The sequence below is a fragment of the Dromaius novaehollandiae genome, chromosome 33, assembly GCF_036370855.1.
Source record: "Dromaius novaehollandiae isolate bDroNov1 chromosome 33, bDroNov1.hap1, whole genome shotgun sequence".
NCBI lineage: Eukaryota > Metazoa > Chordata > Aves > Casuariiformes > Dromaiidae > Dromaius > Dromaius novaehollandiae.
Genome location: NC_088127.1, coordinates 417510 through 435830, shown reverse-complemented (window position 1 = coordinate 435830; position 18321 = coordinate 417510). Strand labels below are relative to the sequence as shown.

General features: G+C 55.5%; 1 protein-coding gene across 5 annotated transcripts in view; it reads left to right on the top strand.

The window, feature by feature from the left end:
• The window catches only part of WIZ (WIZ zinc finger), a 55094-nt gene that overhangs the window by 10837 nt on the left and 25936 nt on the right, over positions 1-18321 (top strand). For 4 of the 5 annotated variants that reach the window (XM_064499316.1, XM_064499320.1, XM_064499317.1 and 1 more), the window contains exon 4: positions 17903-17963. In XM_064499316.1, the coding sequence (XP_064355386.1) occupies positions 17903-17963 (61 nt within the window). Of the gene's footprint in view, positions 1-9335; positions 9442-17902; positions 17964-18321 lie in introns of those variants that run through there. The other variant, XM_064499319.1, reaches the window with a different exon arrangement.

Genomic DNA, 18321 nt, shown 5'->3' with positions numbered 1-18321 from the left:
GAGCCCACTTGAGCCCCAAAGAGGACGCTCGGGGCTGTGTTTGCCTTTGCTCCTGCGACCGGCCGGGAAATGGCCCGTTCCCGTGGTGGAGGTGGGATGGGTGCCGCTGCCCACATGGGCTCTCATCTCACTGTTTTAGGGCCTGAGGGTCTCAGTCTACCTTTGGAAAGGTCTTGGGTCCTGCACGGGCTGGTTTGTGCACGTTCAATGTGGTCCCTGATGCGTAAAATTATCCTCTTTCCTCTTCTAAAGCAATCTTGAGCTGCGAGGCTCAAGCCGTGGCTCGGTTTCCCCCTACAAGTCCCGCGGAGCGCTCGCCTCCTCGGGCAAATTCAAAGGGAATTGGCGAAGGGAAGCCCGGCAAAGTCGGGGAGAAAGCCGGCAGGCTCGGAAAAATCCTCCATCGGGCTTCCAAGATGCCGCCGCCAAAGCGGAGCTCATCGAATGCGGCTGGAGCTTCCCCGCCGGCATCCTGCGGACAAGGGAGCCATGAGATACGAAAGGAGCCGTGGGGATGGAGCAAGGTGTGGGGCAGCCACGCGGAGACGGTGCCCTGAAGTGCATGAATTTTGGGTTGCTCTTCTGGGCACCACTGAGGAATCGCCGCGGCTCAGTCCGGGTGCCGATGTGCCCTGGCATCTCATCCGGCTGGATCCATCCCATCAAGGGCATCGCTTTTACCCCCAAAACGCGCCCAGCCCCGCTGCTCTTCTCACGCCGGGGGGGAAAGTCGGAGTATCCTCTTGGCCGGCGAGGATAGGAGCAGGGAGGCGAGCAGGAAAGGGAGCAAAGGTGGGTTTTGTTAGGAAGAGCAAAGTCTGTTCGGCACTTAAATAGCTCAACTTCCTCGGAGCCTTGGTGATAAGGAAGAAACGGTTGGAAAAAGGGGCAGCGCTTCACGCGAGCGGTGTCCGGGGCGCGGTGGCAGATCTGCTGTACGTTGGAAAGCGATAAATCATGCCGCGTGGGAACAGGAACCGCAGGCTGGAGACGTGCCACTTGAGTTGGCTCTACCGCACCCGCTGGAAACATTGACTCGGGTGCAGTGTTGCGGCCACCCCGTCGGGCACAGAAGAGTTGAGACGGGGGTTGCGTGCGGCCGAAAGGCCGGATCCGAGCTGGTTTGCCGCGCAAAAATGAGAGACTTCCCAGGTTGGCTGTGGGTGCAAAATGTTGCAAAGTTTCTGTGAAATTCCACCTGCCAGCGCTGATCCGAATGGATCCACCACCCAAAAAAAGGAAGAATTGCTGGTTTTGAGCCTTTTTTTTGCAAGTTTGCATGAATTACTGAAAGGCATCTGCACCCCCAAGGGCACCCACCTACTGGGGACAGGGCGACTAGAGAAAGGGAGATGGAGAGAGACCATTGGAGAAGGTGAAGGACCTTCAACACCGGTCACTCGGAGTTTGCGCTAGGGACCTCCAATGGAGCACCAAACTTGGAGCACTGTTCTGGAGGCATGTGCCGGATGGCAGTGTGCTACTGTGGCCATGCTTGGCGGTTGTGGTTCAACACTTTGCTCCAGGGAAGGTAGACCTTCCTGTGCACGTGCCGGAGATGGAGAACTTGCGTGCGGAAATTGCGCAAAATTACCGTTTAACTTAATTTCGCTGCAGCTGAAAGGACGTCCGATTCTTGCTTCTTTTGCACTTGCTGGTGTCTCCCGTCCCTGAGCAGGTCACCAGCATCTGGTTTTTGGGGTGTAGCATGGTTTCCATTCGCTTCCAATAGCTTTGTGCGGTGCCAAGAAATGGAAAAAGGAAACTGAGACTTGCACAAAGGTCTCTAACGAACTGCTGTTTCTGAAGAGCAATTACTGCTGTTGCTTAACCGTTGGTCACATCCGTGTCCCCGTCTTGATCTAAACTACCCTGGCCTGGAGGTAGTACAACCCATGCCCAGAGAGCTCCTTTGGAAACCCCAGTGCCCAGGTAATGAAACTAAAGAAACGGAGATATTGGTCTAGCCTCGGTCGCGTGGTTGCTCGGGGAAGGAGTGTAGGAGTCCATAGGAAGCGCGTTCCTTGAGGAACTACTCCTCCAGGAACAGCTGAGCTCTTCCACCCAATACCACCTCTGTCAAGCCCTTGCTGCCATCTCAAGCGTCTTGCTGCTAAATCTCGGGCTCATCAACGTGCTCATCTCGCCTGTCTCTGTGAGCGGCTGTTATGCCTGAGCGGCTTTTCTGTTAAGCTGGTTTCTTGGAGGGAGGTTTGCTACGCTCAACAGAGCAACGGTTAAATGTTAAACCGGCCTGAGTTGGAAGGAATTGCAGACGGGGTTGGTGCACGTTGTGATGCTGGCAAAAAGCACAAGTCATTTGTCGCGTGTCCTCTTTGGGAAAGAGTGTTTGCTTTCACGTGAACGTGACCAAATTCATCCAGGTCCTTGAAGCTGTCTGATAGGAGAACGTTAACATGTTTTACAAGCCGATGGTGCGGCCGATTCACACAACGTGACCACAGCAGGGTTATTTCTGTGGCAAAGCAGCAGCTGCGTTGGCCGCAGACCTCGCATTTGAAGGCAAATGTGGAAAGAGGAGACAGGGATGGATGGTATTTAAGATCAGAAGGACGTATTGAATCACTGTGGTCCTCTATGGACTCCACATCCTTAAGCTCCCCCTTGAACAAAGACTTGATGTCTTGAATTCTTCATCACCGAGTGTGTGCAGGTCTTAAAATGCCACCGTCTGTCCTACATCTTCCCCAAACGCTGTTGCTCTGGAGATCATCCAGCCAACCCTCCTTGGAGGTAGGAACTTCCAGACGAGAGGCAGCAGGGACCAGCTGGAGCAGCTGGTCTGTCGAAGCCTGGAAAACAAAATTAAAGGCTGAGGAGGCCAAAATGCTCTCAGCCCTTGCAACGCCAGGGATTGTCCTAGGGGAGATGTGCGTTTAGGTGGAGATATGAGAGATGTCATGTTGCTGTTGTAGTCTTAACTGGAAAGCGCCAGAAGAATTTTTAGGAGCCATTAGGGAAAACAAAGTCATTTTTGTAAGGTGGTTCCCCACACGAGCTGCTCCAGTATTGGAAACAGTCTTGGTCTGATCTTGGGCCGGTTGCCCTCTTGCTCTGGACATCCAGCAGCAGGGTGGAAAAGCCCTGGGAGACGAGAAAGCAGAGAGATCCAGCCACCTCCAAACCTTTTCTCTGAGCCGAACAGCTTGAGTTTTCCCGTCCTAAGGCATGTTTGCCAACCTCTGGGCCATTTTTATGGCCCTCCCTTGAACTCCTTCCAGGAAAGATATGAAAGTCATGAGAGAGACACCCGGACGAGTTGCAGCTCTTGATAATCACTTGCAGGGCAGCCCCTGCTATCTACGTCCAGCGACTGTTAGTCTTCTCCAAACTTTTCCTGTATGGGTGAGGGGCTATGCTGACCCCCCTAAAGCATGGGGTGGCTGTTTCCCAGCATTATCTCCTAGCTGGCTGGTGCAAACTCGTGTTAGGCTGAGTTAAACTTACTGGATTTCAACCACTCTTAACTGGAAGCTTGAGCTCAGTCCCAGTAACCTTCCTCACTAATTACTGCTCCCTCAGCCTCATAGCCTGCAAGTGTTGCCAGGAAAGATGTCATGTTGTTGCCTAGCAAATAAATAACTGGATACTTGAGTCCAAGACAACAGACAGGGTTTAGCCTGGGACGTGGAGTCTAGCTGGGAACCCTAAAGTTGCATGGAAAAACATGTGCCCTTCTAACGAAGGGGTAACAAAACTCAGCCATGAACGTCTTCCTGAAGGCTTCTGGGGTTGGTGGCTATCTGAGCGTGCCTTGGGCAAGTGTCAGGATCAGGACTCGGCATCAGCGCAAGGGTGGGATTGAGCACGGTGACATCCTCATGGGGTGGGAAGGCGGGTTGTGCCATGACCCTCAAGCGTTGCCACCAAGAGAGCAGGGCAAGCATCAGTTAAACGTCTGCTCGGTGCTTGTGGTCTTTGGTAACCTGGAAATCAGGGCTGAACGTGCAAAAACCTGCAGCAACCCCACCGTGGCGAGGAGGACGTCTGCTCCATCCTCTCCTCCCGTGGCTCAGCAGCAGTGGGTATAGCCAGGCTCTTCCTCCGCTTGGAGAGAAGAGGTTTTGCCCCCGCGGTTGGTAGCGCTTCTCCAAGCTGAGCACCTGCCGTGCCAGTCTTCTGGCATCTATAAATAGCCGCCCGAATCCAGCACCCCAGAGCAGCCTCCCTCCATTGCGCCGTCGCTCGTGTTAACCAGGCCACGTTTTAAAAATAAGCTCGGGGCCGTTGTGGGCAGAGCCGCGGAGTCTCCTGCTGCCTCTCAAACTAGGACGCGTCCTGCTCCCTCGCCCAAGGGGACGGCGATGGGGGCCTGCACCGTCGTTCCCCGCCTGCCGCGGAGCTGCTGTCGGGAGGTATTTCTGGATGGGAAAGGGGCCGTGGCCGTAGCTTGGTGGCTGGGTGCAAGCTCCAAGGCTGGAGCATCCTCTTTGCCATGGAGAATCAGGTTCTCGGGTCGAGCGAAGCTCCTGCTCCCGTGCCAATCCCGCGTGGCACGGATGCGTGGGGCCTGTTGTGCGTGCACGGGTGGCTTGAACACGGATTGACTGAGTCACGTGCCGAGGGGAGTCTCTGCACCCTGAGGTGTCCCCCTTGGCCGTGGCCATTGCTGCATTGGCCATGGCTGTTTTTTCCTTGACCATGGCCGTTGCCCCCTTGGCCACGTTCAACGTGGTCTCCTGCTCCATCCAGGCTGCCAGATGCCTGGAAAACCCAAGCAAGCGGCCAAAGTCCGTTTTCCAAATATGAGGGGGGATAAAAATTGTCCAGGGGCACGTGAGGGGTAGGAGGTCATGGCAATGAACTATTGTGCAGGAGCAAAACCTGCAAAGCTGCTGCGTCAAGCTGGGGATGGAGACACCATAACCTTCTCCCGCACCCAGCAGAAATGGGGCTGATGCTTCGGCATGAAGCCGTGTCAATCCTTTCTGCTGTTTGCCGTTAATGAGAAAACCCAAGTGTTGCTTGCGCTGTGCTACGCCGCGTTCTCCCGTCATCAGGACGCTGGTTCGAGCCTCACTCACGCTTCACGGCAGCTCTAGGGGGGAAATAGCTGCTGCGAGACATGCATGTCTTGCCGCAGGAGCAAGGTGCTGCACGGCGTCCTTGCTGGAGGAGATGTGGTGATAATAGAGCGTTTATCCCCTTTGGGCTTGTCTCTAGGGTGCAATGCAGAGTTGTCGGGCTTGTCCTTTTTTCTAATTGTGTTATCTGGTACGTTACTGGAGTTCTGGTCTGTTTGCATGGCCAGAATTGTCTCTTTCTTTTCTTTTTTCTTTTTTTTACTTTGTTTCCCACAAATTGGGACCATGTCTATCTGTAGGCAGCACCTTCTGGGGCTTGGCCTTCAAAAATTCACAAGTAGCAATGTAGAAAAAAGACTGGTCTAAGGACGGAGGAGTCTAGGAAAGCATTTCTTCCCCAATTCGTACCCTCCGATGGAGCAGGGTAGGAGGAGCTGTTGGGTGAGGGCAACTCACCCCAGCGCATCTGCAGGTCTCCAAGCAGATAACGCATCGCAGCACCTTCTGGGATGGTCGGAGACCACTCGGGGTGACCGCGACAGCAGACAGCACCCGGATACATGAAAGAGTTGCTCCCAGGCAGAGATAGTTAATGCCGAGCCCCCTTGGCCCTTCTTGTAGCACGCTCCAGTGGACAAAGGATCTCAGCAGGCTTTCGGGTCTCCTCTTGGTTCCTCTTCCTTGGTGCAGGAGCCCGGCACTCTCCTGGCACCCAGCACACGGGGCGAGGCACTGCCAGATGAGGCCATGCTGCAATTTTTTTCTTTTTTTCTCCCTCCTGTGCCACGATAACCCGGAGCCGTTTCGCGATGCCAATGCTTGGCACCTCGGTGGTGCCAGGGCGGCCTGGAGGGATCAGCAGCGAGCCAAGGAACGGGTCCAGCCTCCCGGCTCAACTCCGCAAAGCCCGCGGGGACAAAACATCGCCCAACTATCAACGTCGGAGGTCCAGAGAGGAAAGACTTAACGGGGCAAAGGATGCAAAGGGAGTTGGAGAGACCCGGAGCGCAACGGGACGGGAATCTGCCTGCGTTCATTGCCAGTAAAACGCTGCCACTTTTATGGGAGCAGCCTGCGCGCTGCGATCTGCTGGCGACTGAAGAGATGGATCCAAACAAGATGAGCTTGCAACAGAGGCTGGATGGGTTTCAAGCAGCTTGGAGAGAAAATGCTCTTTCGTTCGACGTTGGATGTGTCCTCTGCTGACGAGGAAAGTTTCTGCTGAGCGTCACATAAATCTTGCTTAAAGCTGGATGGAGCCGCGCGGGGTCTAGAGGATGAACTCGCTCCGATTCCTGATAACTCTTTCAGGGAAAAGTTAAAGGGTTTTTTTGCAACAGCCGGCTAGGAATTGAGGCTGGAAAGGCTCAGTTTTGGCTCTCATTCACAAGTAAAAGGCCTGAAGTGTTGTCGTTGGGGCTGATGCTGAGAGGTGGCAACCGTGGTCCAAGTGCGCCGGAGGCGGCAGCAGCATCTTCCTCCCTTACTCGATGCGGCTCCTCCCAGCCGCGGTATCGGTGCCGGGTGTCCGCCCCTGCTGCACAATCCAAGCCCCGTATTCCCCCGGGAGCCTCGCCTATCCCGCCGGAGGGATCACGGGAGCCTGGAGCGGCTGGAGTCGCGCTTCCCGTTCCCGCGGGAAGTCCATGCATCACCGAGCCCGGGAACAGCCTTTGGCAATGGGGCTCGTACCACAGCCATTTTTTTAGGGAAATGCAACCCAAAGCTTTGCTCCCCGTTACCTGGAGCGTCACGGACGTGCCCGGCATCCGCATCCTCTCCCATGCCGGAGCTCGAAGGGGCAGCAGTGCATCCCGCCAGCCCGGACTCCCTGCAAAAAACAACCCCCCGAGGGGCCAAGCACCCCGCGGGGAGAAAGAGCTCCGAAAACCCAAGCGCAACCGCGAGCAGGCTGGAAAGGAGAGCGCGGCTCCTCGCTGGGAGAGTGTCGGGTTCCCTCTGGGCCGTGCCAAGCTAAACAAGCCGCGTTGTTTGGCCGCTCGCGGCAGAAGAGCTGCTCTCTTTTTTTCGCCTTTCCCCCCGCTCCGCAGTCGCCCGTCCTCACACCTGTTTCGCTTTCGCTTGATCTCGTGCGGGACTGAACCGAGGGGGCCGGCGTGGCGGCAACCCCTTGGCCCCGGGCGCACGCGAGGTTTCCGTGAGGATTTGGGATTTTTTTTCTTTTTTTTTCCCCAACCTCTTTGGACTCGCAGATGGCTGAAGGCTTTCCAGCAGGGAGCAGCTGCCTGCGGAGCCAGCTCCGGCTGCTGACAACGCGCTGGCTTTTCTTAGCTGCTTCTCGCAGGCCTTTTTAAGAAGCCGTCCGTGTGCCACAGGTTGCAAACCACAGTTAGTTTTTTTTTGGTTTTGAGTCTTTTTTTTTTCCTCCTTAACCACACCGTTGGTGACTCACAGCTCCCATGCGATCAGCTATTACAGCAGGTCCTCCGCTGTCCAGCTAACGAGTTCCCACCCGCAGCAGTCGCCTTCCCTCCTGCTCTGAATTTTCCCTTCTCCGGATTTCTGGGGTTGCCTGGCTCTTCCTTCACGATAGCCCGACCCTTTTCCAGCTGGATGCCGTCGCCTGACATCTCCCCGGGGGCATCGGTGGACTTTTTGTTTTTGAATGCGACCGTCGAGGTCAGGAGCTCGCATGGGAAATTGCTGGTGGCTCTCCGGGAAACTCCATCCAGCCTGACGCTTCTGTTTTAGGGCTATTCCTCGACCGATTTCTTCTCGGTTTAGTCTTTGTATCCACAGCCAGTTTGCTCCTCAGCATCCTCTCCTCCGGATTTTGTCCTCAATCCGTGGGTCCCGCTGCCGTGGGGCTTTCCGCTGCTGAGATGTTGCTCCTCTACCTTGCATGGATCGATCCCCCTCGTCGCTCTGCAAAGCTGATTTTTATTACAAGCCTCCGTACGAGACGGTGAGTCTGGCCGGTCCGGGGACCCTCGGAGGGCCCTGGGGCTTGCGGGATCAGCTCGTTTTGGCCCAAACGGCGTGCAAGGGTGCGGCCCTTCCTGCAGGCAACCGTCGCGTCCTCTTCTGGCTCCGTTCTTTGGCTCGCAAACCCGCAGGTTGGCCTCTTTCTCGGAAAAGAAACCACGTTGCTGCGCAGCCGCTTTGGAGAAGGAGAAAGCGCCCAAACGGGCAAGCTGATCCACGACGCAGGAGCACCAGGCTTAATCTCCTTTTCTGGCTCCCTCGGCAAGTCCTTGAGCACCGAGTTCCCGGCTGCTCGCCGTCCCCGCGAAGCCGCGGGCGGTCGGGTGCAGCTGCGCCTCGGTAGCTCCCTTCGTCCAGATGTTTATTCGAGTCCCGCAAAACTGTGGCAGCTCCCATTGACCAGAAACAGCCCAGGGAGTCGAGCCGACGTGCAGAGATGTGTCACGCTTCCTACGTTCCTGGCTTGTGGCAGCGCGCGCGGGGCTTCCTGAGCGCTCTCCAGTGCCGGCCCGAGTGCACAAGTCGGTGGCTGCTGCTTCTTTGCAGGCTCCGCGCTAAATCCCAGGATTGCTGCCCACGGAAGGGCTCTCGCACAAAAATTTGGGTTTCCACCTAAACTGCGGAGGGAGATGGGTGCCTTGCGTTCAGCTCAGCAAGAACATCTTCTTGGAGGACAGAGATGAGCTCATGCATGGAGGATGGAGCATTTCTGCATGTCCTGTTTGGGTTGTTGCTCTTTTTGGCATGCTGCTGGGCACAGGCGCTGCAAGGGGAGAGGAGCTTCGGTGCCGTCAGACACCAAACCTCCATGGCAGAGGATGGAGAAATGCCGTCACCCAGCCCGAAGCAGTGTCGCGGCTCTGCATGGGCAAAGATGCTGCCTTTGGCGCAGGGCCACCGTAGTGTGTGGGGACCACGAGATGACACAGCAGTCCCTTCCGGAGAGGTTCGAGTGGGTGTTTGTACGGTTGTGTAACAGGCACCAATCTGCCCAGACCAGCAACAGCTGCTGGAGGGAGCGTGCCCAGACACAGCCAAGCACAGCGCCGGGCCCCTGTTTCAAGGGCAAGATTTAAGCTTGGGAGCCATCGACATCTTGTTGGCCGCTTTTGTGGGTCCATAGCGGTTCAGTCACCCTTGATGTCCAAGGAGGACACTGGAGGGGGATGGAGGTGGCTTGTGCAGAGCCAGGTCGCCAATGCCGTAATGAAGATCATCCCGATGCCTGGACGAGCCAGCGCTCACTCGCCGGCAGAGTGAGTCCATCCAGCGCCCTCCCCTTGCCACGGTGCCGTTCCCCACTGCCTCCAGCCATCGGAGACCACTTCCCGAGCTGGCATCGCCTTTCCAGCCACTCAAGCGAGAGCAAGTTGGGATAGTGGAGGACGGGATACCCCAGGCCGCTGCTGCAGACAGAGGGTGGAGGGACCTGCTTGTCCCTGCATGCATGGTAGGAAGTGGGGCCCCAAGTAAACCGTCGTGGGGGCCGATGTGGGATGTGGGGTCTACAGCATCTGGGCAGCGTGAAGGCAAATCTTTTCTCGTGATCTAGCAGCCAAATGGTGGGAAAGGCGCTGGGAACCAAAGGGTGGGATCCTCTCTGCAAGGCCGTGGTGACATGACTTGGAGTGAGAGCTAGAGGTTGAACTGGTGCTTGACCTATGAGCTGTTGCCTGCCCGAGAGCCCATCCGATGGGAAACACGAGTGTCACAGCTCGAGTGGTTGCTTCAACGTTTCCTTGTGCCTGTTGAGACCTGCGGCATGTTGCTGGCCAAAGGGCAGTGCATGGCCCGGAGCCAATCTTGGCCTCCATAATTTTGTACCATGGGTAGTGTCTGGTGGTTGTTTCAACGTCTTCTAGCAATGCTGGGACTGGAGCGTTGTTGCTGTGGTTGTGCCTATCAGTCCTGATTGCGGGGCTCCCACTTTGGTGCAGTCTCTCTTACCGAGAGGTCTCGGAGCTCTGGATTTAGTGGGATCAGGACATTGTGTCTGTCCAGGGCTCCTGGCTGTCTTGGTGTCTCCCATGGCTTTTCTGCAAGCCCCACAGGGCCGGGAGGAGAGCTAGTCCCTGCCCCATCTGGCATCTGTGGATTCAGGGTCTTGCTGGGCTCCAGCTGCCAGATGCTTCATAGACCCCCAGCTCTTTCCCATGCTGTCATTTCGGACGATGCTCCCAAGCTCATGGGGCTTCCCGAGCAGGGAGACCATTTAGGAGATGGGAACAAGGCTGGATTTTTTTCCCTCCCCAAATCAGCCACGGGCCAGAGCTGAAGCTCTGAGAAGGACAGGAGACTTTGGCCCACTCAGCACGAGGTTCACTTTTCAGCACAGCATTTTCCTGGGAGATGGGAGGCCAAAACATGACCTCGTGGTGATAAAACCAGGCAGGAGAGATCTGAGCTTGCCTCCCAGTCCTTGGCAGCACCCTGAAGCTACTTCCTGAAGTTCAGTTGAGTAATGCTTGTTGAGTGACGGTTCAGTTGTCGGCACCGTGGCAGATATGGGGAGCAGGCAAAGAGCAGCAAATGCGAAGCCTTGATGAAGCTGGTTGAGGCTAAATGGAGAAGCACATCAAAGTCTTTTCCCAAGAAAGAGGTAGAAACGGAGGTTTGGGTTGGAGGGGACCTGCTCGTTCCCTGCTCTGTGCAGGGTTGATTCCAAAGCAGGTTGCTTGTCTGGTCCAGTTGGGGAAAATCTCTCATGAGTGGAGGTGCCACAGCTTCTCCAGGCACCTCTCCTGGGGGATGCTTGCCCTCAGCACGGGCAAACCAAAGGCAGGGAGGAGACTGAAGGACAGAAATCGCCGATCACCAGCCTCCTGGATAACCTGTTGCTTTCCAGACATCTTGGGCTCTGGCCTTGGGGCAATCTGGGCCTCTCTTGGTGGAGAGATACTGAGTTGCTAAATTGAGAGAAAGTCATGCTGGAGAAGGGCTCTGACCTGTTCATCTGGCAGCTGAGACAGGGAAAGACATGGACAAATCCAGCAAACCTTGCAGGATTTACCCAAAGGAAGGAGAAAACAGCCCCAGTGGGGCACCACGGGGCAGCGGTGGTGGCTGTGCTCATTCTCAGATCCTCAGCTGTGACATAGCCTTTCCACGGGCTTGGTGAGACATGATTAAAAAGTAGCCACAGCCCCAACCTGCAGCTCTGGTCACTCCTGTCCACCTCATTCCTTGCTTTTGAGTCTGTTCCGGGCCAAGCAGCCAAGTCCTCCCCCAGTCAGCTGCTCCCAGGCCAGAGGGTTAAAATGGGCAGCTCCGAAAAGTGCCGCGTTCATCCCACCACGATGAGCCGATCCCCTCGGGCGTGAACCCACAACATTCATCTCCCAGGACTAGAGCAGGCACATCGGTGTACGAGCGTGTCTCTGCTCCAATCTTCGTGGCCTGCTGTCGCTCAGCCCCTTTGCAGCGTCTTTCCCTGCCCGTGCAAAGTCCAGCGGGCAGAAATATCGGTGTTTGTATGGCGGTTGCACAACCCTGAGGCTTTCCAGCCCTGAAACGCATGAACTTCCATCACCCTATGCTTGCAGAGGTATGGCTGGAAGGTGCAGAGAGACCCACGTTACTCCCCTGTCCTCTACCGGGGACAACAGACCTGGATGCGGCGTTGCCCACGTTGCAATGTCGAGGCAATGGCCCCGGCTCCATCAGCAGCCAGCTAAGCCCAAGTCAGATGAGACGCGATGTGCAGCCAGCACGCTGCGCTTTGAAGAGCTCCCGTCCTCAAGGTCACCTGCCTGCAGGCTTAGGAGCGTCCTTAAATACTGCCCTGACCTGCCGCAGCACAAGGGAGACGGAAATGTGCCTCAGTGCCTTCTGCAAATGGCCGAGAGCTTTCATCGGCACCGGGCCGGGAGCTGCGCTCAGCTTACAAAGAAAGGACCGCGAGCGTTTCTGCGTTCGGGAGGCAACGTGAAGTTCACGTCTCCGGCCAAAGTCCTGCCACTAGGCCAGCTCCTCATCTGTATTCAGTAGCGCGAGCAAAATCTTCAACTTGCCTTTGGCAAGCCCCGGCGAAAGGAGAGAGCGATCGTCTCGTCCGGCTCCGGGGAGAGGCTGAAGCAATTCAGGGTTTGGATGCTCATGTGAGACCGGGGGTGAAATGACTTCTGCCGCGGGAATGCGTTTGGGAGCAGGGCAGCACTCGCAGGACGGGGCAGTAGCGTCTTCTCCAGCAGTTTTGGGGGAATTTGGGGCAGAAATAGCATCCAAGGGCTCAAATCCGGGTTGCCCAAGCAGCTCTGAGCTTCCTTCCAGAGGCTCTCGGTGGAAATGGGGACGTTGGGGTCTCACAAGTGCTGCTGGGACTTTCTTGGCCTCTGTTTCTTCTTCTGCAAAGCGGAAAGTGCTGATGCAGCTTGCAGTGATTGCAATAGGTCTGCCTTCACGTTGGGATTGCAGGTCCCGTTGGAGAGGGAACCGAGCTGGTGGTCGTGCCCTTTGCAGGATCGCGGCATTTTGGCTTTCTTGTTGCCTGCTCCTAGCCCGCTTGTGTGGGAACGTCGGGATCGCCATGCTGGCAAGCCAGCGGGCAAAGTGCTGATGGCGCGTTTGCTGCAAACGCTGCTTGTTTGCACTGCAAACACCAGCCCAGCCCAGCTCGGGGAGGGAACGGCTGCGGCTCCAAGCGTGACCGCCGCCGGCTCAGAGAGCTCTGCTGCTCCGAGATCGCTTTTCCCGCACTTGCATTGGGGATGGCCGCGTGCCGAAGGGAAACCGGCATGGGCTTTGGTGTGTGGGCCGCGGGCGGGTGGAGGAGCGCATTTGCAGATGGTCCGGAGCGTGGGAAACGAAGGCTCGAGCTCCTGCTCCGCTTCGTTTCCAGTGAGCCTTTGGGGAGTAGGATGTGATTTTTTGGAGAAGGGTAAAACGGGCTGCAAGCTGAATTGCTCTGCTGGTGCTGGGGGCCAGAGAAAACCTGGTCTTTCGGCTCCCATATAGCCATGGGCAGCTGGGCGTTTCTGGTGCGGGAATCCTCATTGCACCAGGAATAAATCAAAGCCCATGCTGTCCTACGTGGCACAAATCCCTATGGTTGGGTTGACTTGTAGCATGTGGGCAACCGCCACGTTGCACCACGCAAAAGGCCTCCGTAACCCTTGCGTCATCGGGATGCAGCGTTTTCCTCCTTCCGTTCGTGGTCCCAGCATGCATTAATCCCTCTGGGTGGGCCAACCCGCTGCTTTTTCGCTCCCGTGGGTTCCCGTCGTACGGACGTTTGGCTGCAAAAGGGCCACACATGAAACCAAAGTTTTTTCCGAGCTATTTACGGTGCAGAAGTAGTAGCAGCTGCAAGCGCCACTGAGCAATTCTTCCGGTACCTTTTGCTCTCAAATTAAACACCAGAGATTAAAGAATTAGCCTGAGTAGGAGCTAGTCTTTAATTCCAGAGCTAAATCATGCCTTGCGACATCTCGCATTACTCGGAAGATGATGCAATAACTCACCCCTTGCCTAATGCATTGCTCAAATGGCAGGGTCTGTCCGCCGGCTGCGGAGGAGCTAAAATACATCTCTTGCCTTTTCTTCCGTTTGTTCTGGGTAGCTGGGAAAATGCAATGCCTCGGAGAGCATGTGTAGGCTCATGACAGGCTTTTTGGAGACCGTCAGCTGGTTTTGGGGGGCTCTTGGAAGCCCTTGAACTGCTCAGAGAAGTGGCATTGCAAATTCCTGTCCGTAGACTAACTTTGCCAAATTTTTCATTTCTGAAGAGTACGGTTTGGGTCTAAACCGAGTCTTCGCTCTTTGGAAGAGCCTGTTTCTCTCCCTTGAGACCAGCTCGCCCTCAGGCCGATGTCCTTTGGAAGTGTCAGTTTTCTCTCCAGTGACTGCATCCCAGTTGCCTTGCGTAGATTTGGGAATTGCTGGAGAGCTGAAGTTGGGGCTGAGTCTCCCACCCCACCCCGTGTCCCTGAGATAGGAGCTGGAGGCGCAGAAGGCACGTGGAGGTCAGGTAGGCTTCCTCTCTTTCGTGTTCGTGAAGGAGCATGTGAAGGAAACCTTCTGTTATATTCAGGGGACAGATTCTTACACAGTTGAACAGCTTTCAATGTTTAGGAATTAATTTAATAATAATGCATTTTAGAGGGTTTTTAATCTTTGCTCCTTTGCGTTCTTTTAGACTGTTGCTAGACACCTCTTTGGGAGCTGGGTAGAGAGCTTTCAGCAGAATATAGTTTCTCGGTCAAACTCTTCATAAAAAAGGTTTTCTCCTCGTTTCTAGCTGACCTAGGGTCTTGATGAGAAACGCTGCCCGTAAAAACTTCTTTTTGCTTAAGACTCTTGGATTTGTTTGTTGTTAAATTTTTTAATTGCCGAATAACTGAGGTTGGAAGGGGCCTACAGAGGTCTTTAGCCCATCTCTGTGCTCAAAGCACAACCAACTTCCAAGTTAGCTCGAGTTGCTTAAGCCCTATCCAGTTGAATTTGGAGGATCTCCAAGGATGGAGATCGCCCACATCTCTGGCCAGTCCCACTCTTACAGGGAGGAATTTCCTGTGTTGTAACTTGTCTCATCCTCTCGTTGCACACCTCCAAGAGGAGTCTGGCTCCATTTTTCTCTATGCTCTCCCATCCGTAGCTGTAGGCAGCCCCTTCGTGCTCTCATCTCAAAGCCCAGTTCCCTCAATCTGTCTTCATATGTCGTTGTCCTCCCATCCCTGACCGTTGTGGTGGCCTTCACTGGGCTTGCTCCAGCATATCGATGGCTCTGCGACCTCCTGGCAGTTGCTAAAGAGCTCAGCTACCGTTTGTCGTGTCATGGCGTGGCCGTCATTAGTCTTAAAATATATATCGGAGAGCGTAAACAGAGACCCGTTGCATAGGAAGCATCTGCTGTTCGAAAGAGCCACGACTACTTATGTTTAGGAAAAAGAGGAACTCCCCTGAGTTGCATCGTGAGCTATTGGGACCACCAGCCATGCGACTGGGGAGGTCTCCGTGTGGTGTGTCTCCATGCAAGGGCTGAAGTGGTGTGACCTTTCTCTAAGCTCTTTCAAGCATCTGGCACTGTCATCCCTGCTGAGACTGGAAGCGACTTTTAAAGTCGTTTTGGATTTTTCCCAAAGTTTTCCCGCATGGTCTCATCGGCTGGCCGAGACTCCCCTTCTCTTGCTTTGCAAACTCTTTGCACCTGGGAGCTGCAGCTAAGTTGGCCCAACTGAGCTGACAAGTGGAAGGGGGGTGTGTCTGTCTGTCCCAGTATTTCCTTGGGCGGTTGTGAAGGATTAGACAAAATCGTTGCGCTGGGATACGCAATGGTGCCTCTTGGGCATGCCGTTAACCTCTGCTTATCAACCCTGCCTGTGACAGCCTTGACGAGCCGGAGCTCTTTCGGCTCTTCTGGAGATGCCGGTATTTCTCAATCGTTGACCTTTGAAACAGGTTATATAAGTAGCCGTCACTGAATGCGTCTAGAACCGAGTCCGCTGCATCTAGGAGGACTCCTGGGCTCTGCGTAACACCTTCCGCACTCGGAAGCGCGAGGGCTTTCCCTTATCTCAGGGCTCGGTGTGTGTTTTGGCCACCGCTTTGCTTGTGAGCTCATGTGATATCTTGATTTTGAGTGTCTTGGTGTCCCGGACAGTCTGCTTTAACTCTTGGGAGATGGGAAAACAGAGAGGGGAGACCCGCGGCGCTGAGACGAGGGTGTTTTACCTCCTGGCGAGACCGTGAACTCAAAACCGAGTGCAGATTAGCGGCACCGCTCTCTCTTGGGAGAAGCTGTATCTACGCTCTTGTGGTTAGAGGAGCAGTCCTTGCTGGATTACCATAGAGGGTAAATTTGAGCCTGCTAAGTCCAAGACATTCAACTCCCTCATCTCTTACTGTTTCCAAGAAACCAGGATTTGCAGGGAGTGCAGTTACGTGTTCATCAGGAGAAAGATAAATCACTGCATGTTTTCCTCTAAAGGAGACAGTTTCTAAAAATAGGAGCCATGCTGGAGCTCCGGAGAACAAAAGAGCTCCTGGAAGGCTCCTGCCACCATCCTTTCTCCGCGATCTGCACCCTCTGCCCCTCCTTCCTCCATCGTCCCTCTCTCCGCCGCTCAGCCACGCGCTCCGTGTTTCTGGAAGGATTTCAAATCCGCTGCTTTGGGAGCGTTGTGTTTTGCAGGCAACAGCTCCCGTCCCTTCCCCCTGGCATGCCAGACCGGGCTGCTTGGTGACTCAGGCTTTCCTGAATGAACGCGGCCCTGTCTAGCATGACCTCGACAGCTTGGCCCTGCATCTCTCCGGCCTTTTCCAAAATGCCTTTGAAGCCAAGAGGAGCCAGGAATGCTGTCCTGCCAAAGCCACGTTTCCAGGCCAGGTTTTGATGACGCTACGACGGTGATGGAGGATAATCCTGGTGTTTTGTCCCATCCCAGCTCTGCACCTAGACGAAAGAGCTCAAAATCCAGCACCTTTTCGGGACGAGACCTACAACCTGGAGATGCTCAGCCTTAGAAGTCTCACCTTAAATGTGTCCGGAGCCTAAAATGTTGGAAGGGCTGAGAACCAACCTGGATTTTTCATGTTCCTCCTCTGCTTGTGGGACAGGTCCTGCCCTGCTTTCCCCATCTCCAGAACCAACACGGTGGCCTGAACCCTGTGTTGTTCAGTCCATCGTGCTCGACTTGTGGGTTTTATGGCATATAACCAGCAGCCCCTAAAATAAATGCAAACTGTGAGCGGATGCATCCATCCGGGAGAGGATGGCAAGGCCTGGTAGAGGTCAGGGATGGGCAGTTTGGCCCATAAGGGTTCTCACAGGCTGAGCCCGCAGGCTGTTCTAGCAAAGCCTGGCTCCTTGGCCATGTGTCCCCAAGGATGAGCCCCGGGCGGCTGTGGGGCAGCCCATGACCCAAGAGATGCTGGGAGCAGGGACACGGGACTGTTCCTTGTCCCACCAAGAAGTTTTCTCATTCGGGGCTGGGCTGCAAGAAGCAGCATGGATTCGCCCAGCTACGCTGCAGCTTCCCCAAGCTCCTGACCTCGTTTGCAATAACGAGCGAGTCCTCATTTTCCATCCACATGGCTGGACCAGAATGGGGGTGCTCTGCATGGGCGCGAGTGATGGCAGAGCCGCGAGGAGCAAGGCCCATGCGTCCTGCCCTGAGCTCAGGCTCAGCTGACAGTTTGCCCCGGGGCCAACTCCTGGGAGCAAGACCTGGGCCAGGTAGGTTTGATCCGTGCATCTCCATCGCTGATGTCCAGATGGAGCCGCAGACTTTCCTCCCTCTTATTTTAGATGTGTCCGGCTGTGATATAGCTTGGTAGACCCTGCAGACGGGTTTTGCAGGAGTCCAGGAGGTGTTTGCCTGCCCGTCCTTGCCAGCTGGGACACAACCCCATCTTGCATCTTCTCGCGAGCAGGGTTGGAGGTGTCTGACTTAGCTCGGGAGCCATCCTGGTGGTTCACCCACCACCAGAGCGAAGCAGAGCTCCTCTGAGCTCCCAGCACGCACATGGACATCTGGAGAAAGCCACCAGCGCTTTTGCATGCTGGCCCAAGGGCATGGAGGCATGGGGGATGCTTGCAAGCCCGTGGGAACCGTTCTCCTTCGCAGGGTGGACAAATCCAACTGCTGTCCAGCCACTTGGCTGTGGCTCCATGCTGGGCACCTCTCTGGGGCGGCAGGAGCGTGGCCAGAGGCGTGGGCATCTCTCCTTTAAACTGCTTAGCTGCAGCAACGATTATACATCAAATAGTTGCGCGCGGGATTAAACCCTCTTAAGTGTGGCTCAGAAATCCTCCCGTAATCCGGACCCAGCTGTAGGAGGGAAGGACGGGCAGCCGGAGCAGAGGGGGTTTATCTGCTGGGAAAGCTTTTTAACGCCAAATCATGTTATTGCAAATTGCGCTAAAGAAAGCCTCACTTTAGGCACTGACCTTGAAGCTTTCCTCTCTGTTGCAGATGAGCCTGATCCTGCCCTCTCCGGTGCTGTCCCAGCCACAGCTCACAGGACTGAACTCGGGTAAGTTCCCAGGATCTGTCGCAGAGCGGGGAGCATCTGGGAGCCGGTCTCCCCTTGTTGACAGTGCTCTGGTTGCTAAAACCTCAAAATATCTGCCCGCCTACTCCCAAAGAGGGTTGTCCTGGCACTAAGGATGTCAGCAGCCCCCCGGAGCTGGATAACACAGTCCCCTCGCTCCAAATCAACGCTGGCTGCTCTGCTACATCTCACTTTTCCGCTTCCCAGTGAGCCACCCTGCTTTCACCGCCCCCAATTAGCCCCTTGGAGCATCTTCCTGCTGCCGGGATTGTCCCAGGTGCGAGGGATAGAGACAGCGGGAGGTGGATCCTTGACCTGGCTGCATTGGGTGTCCCAGGGC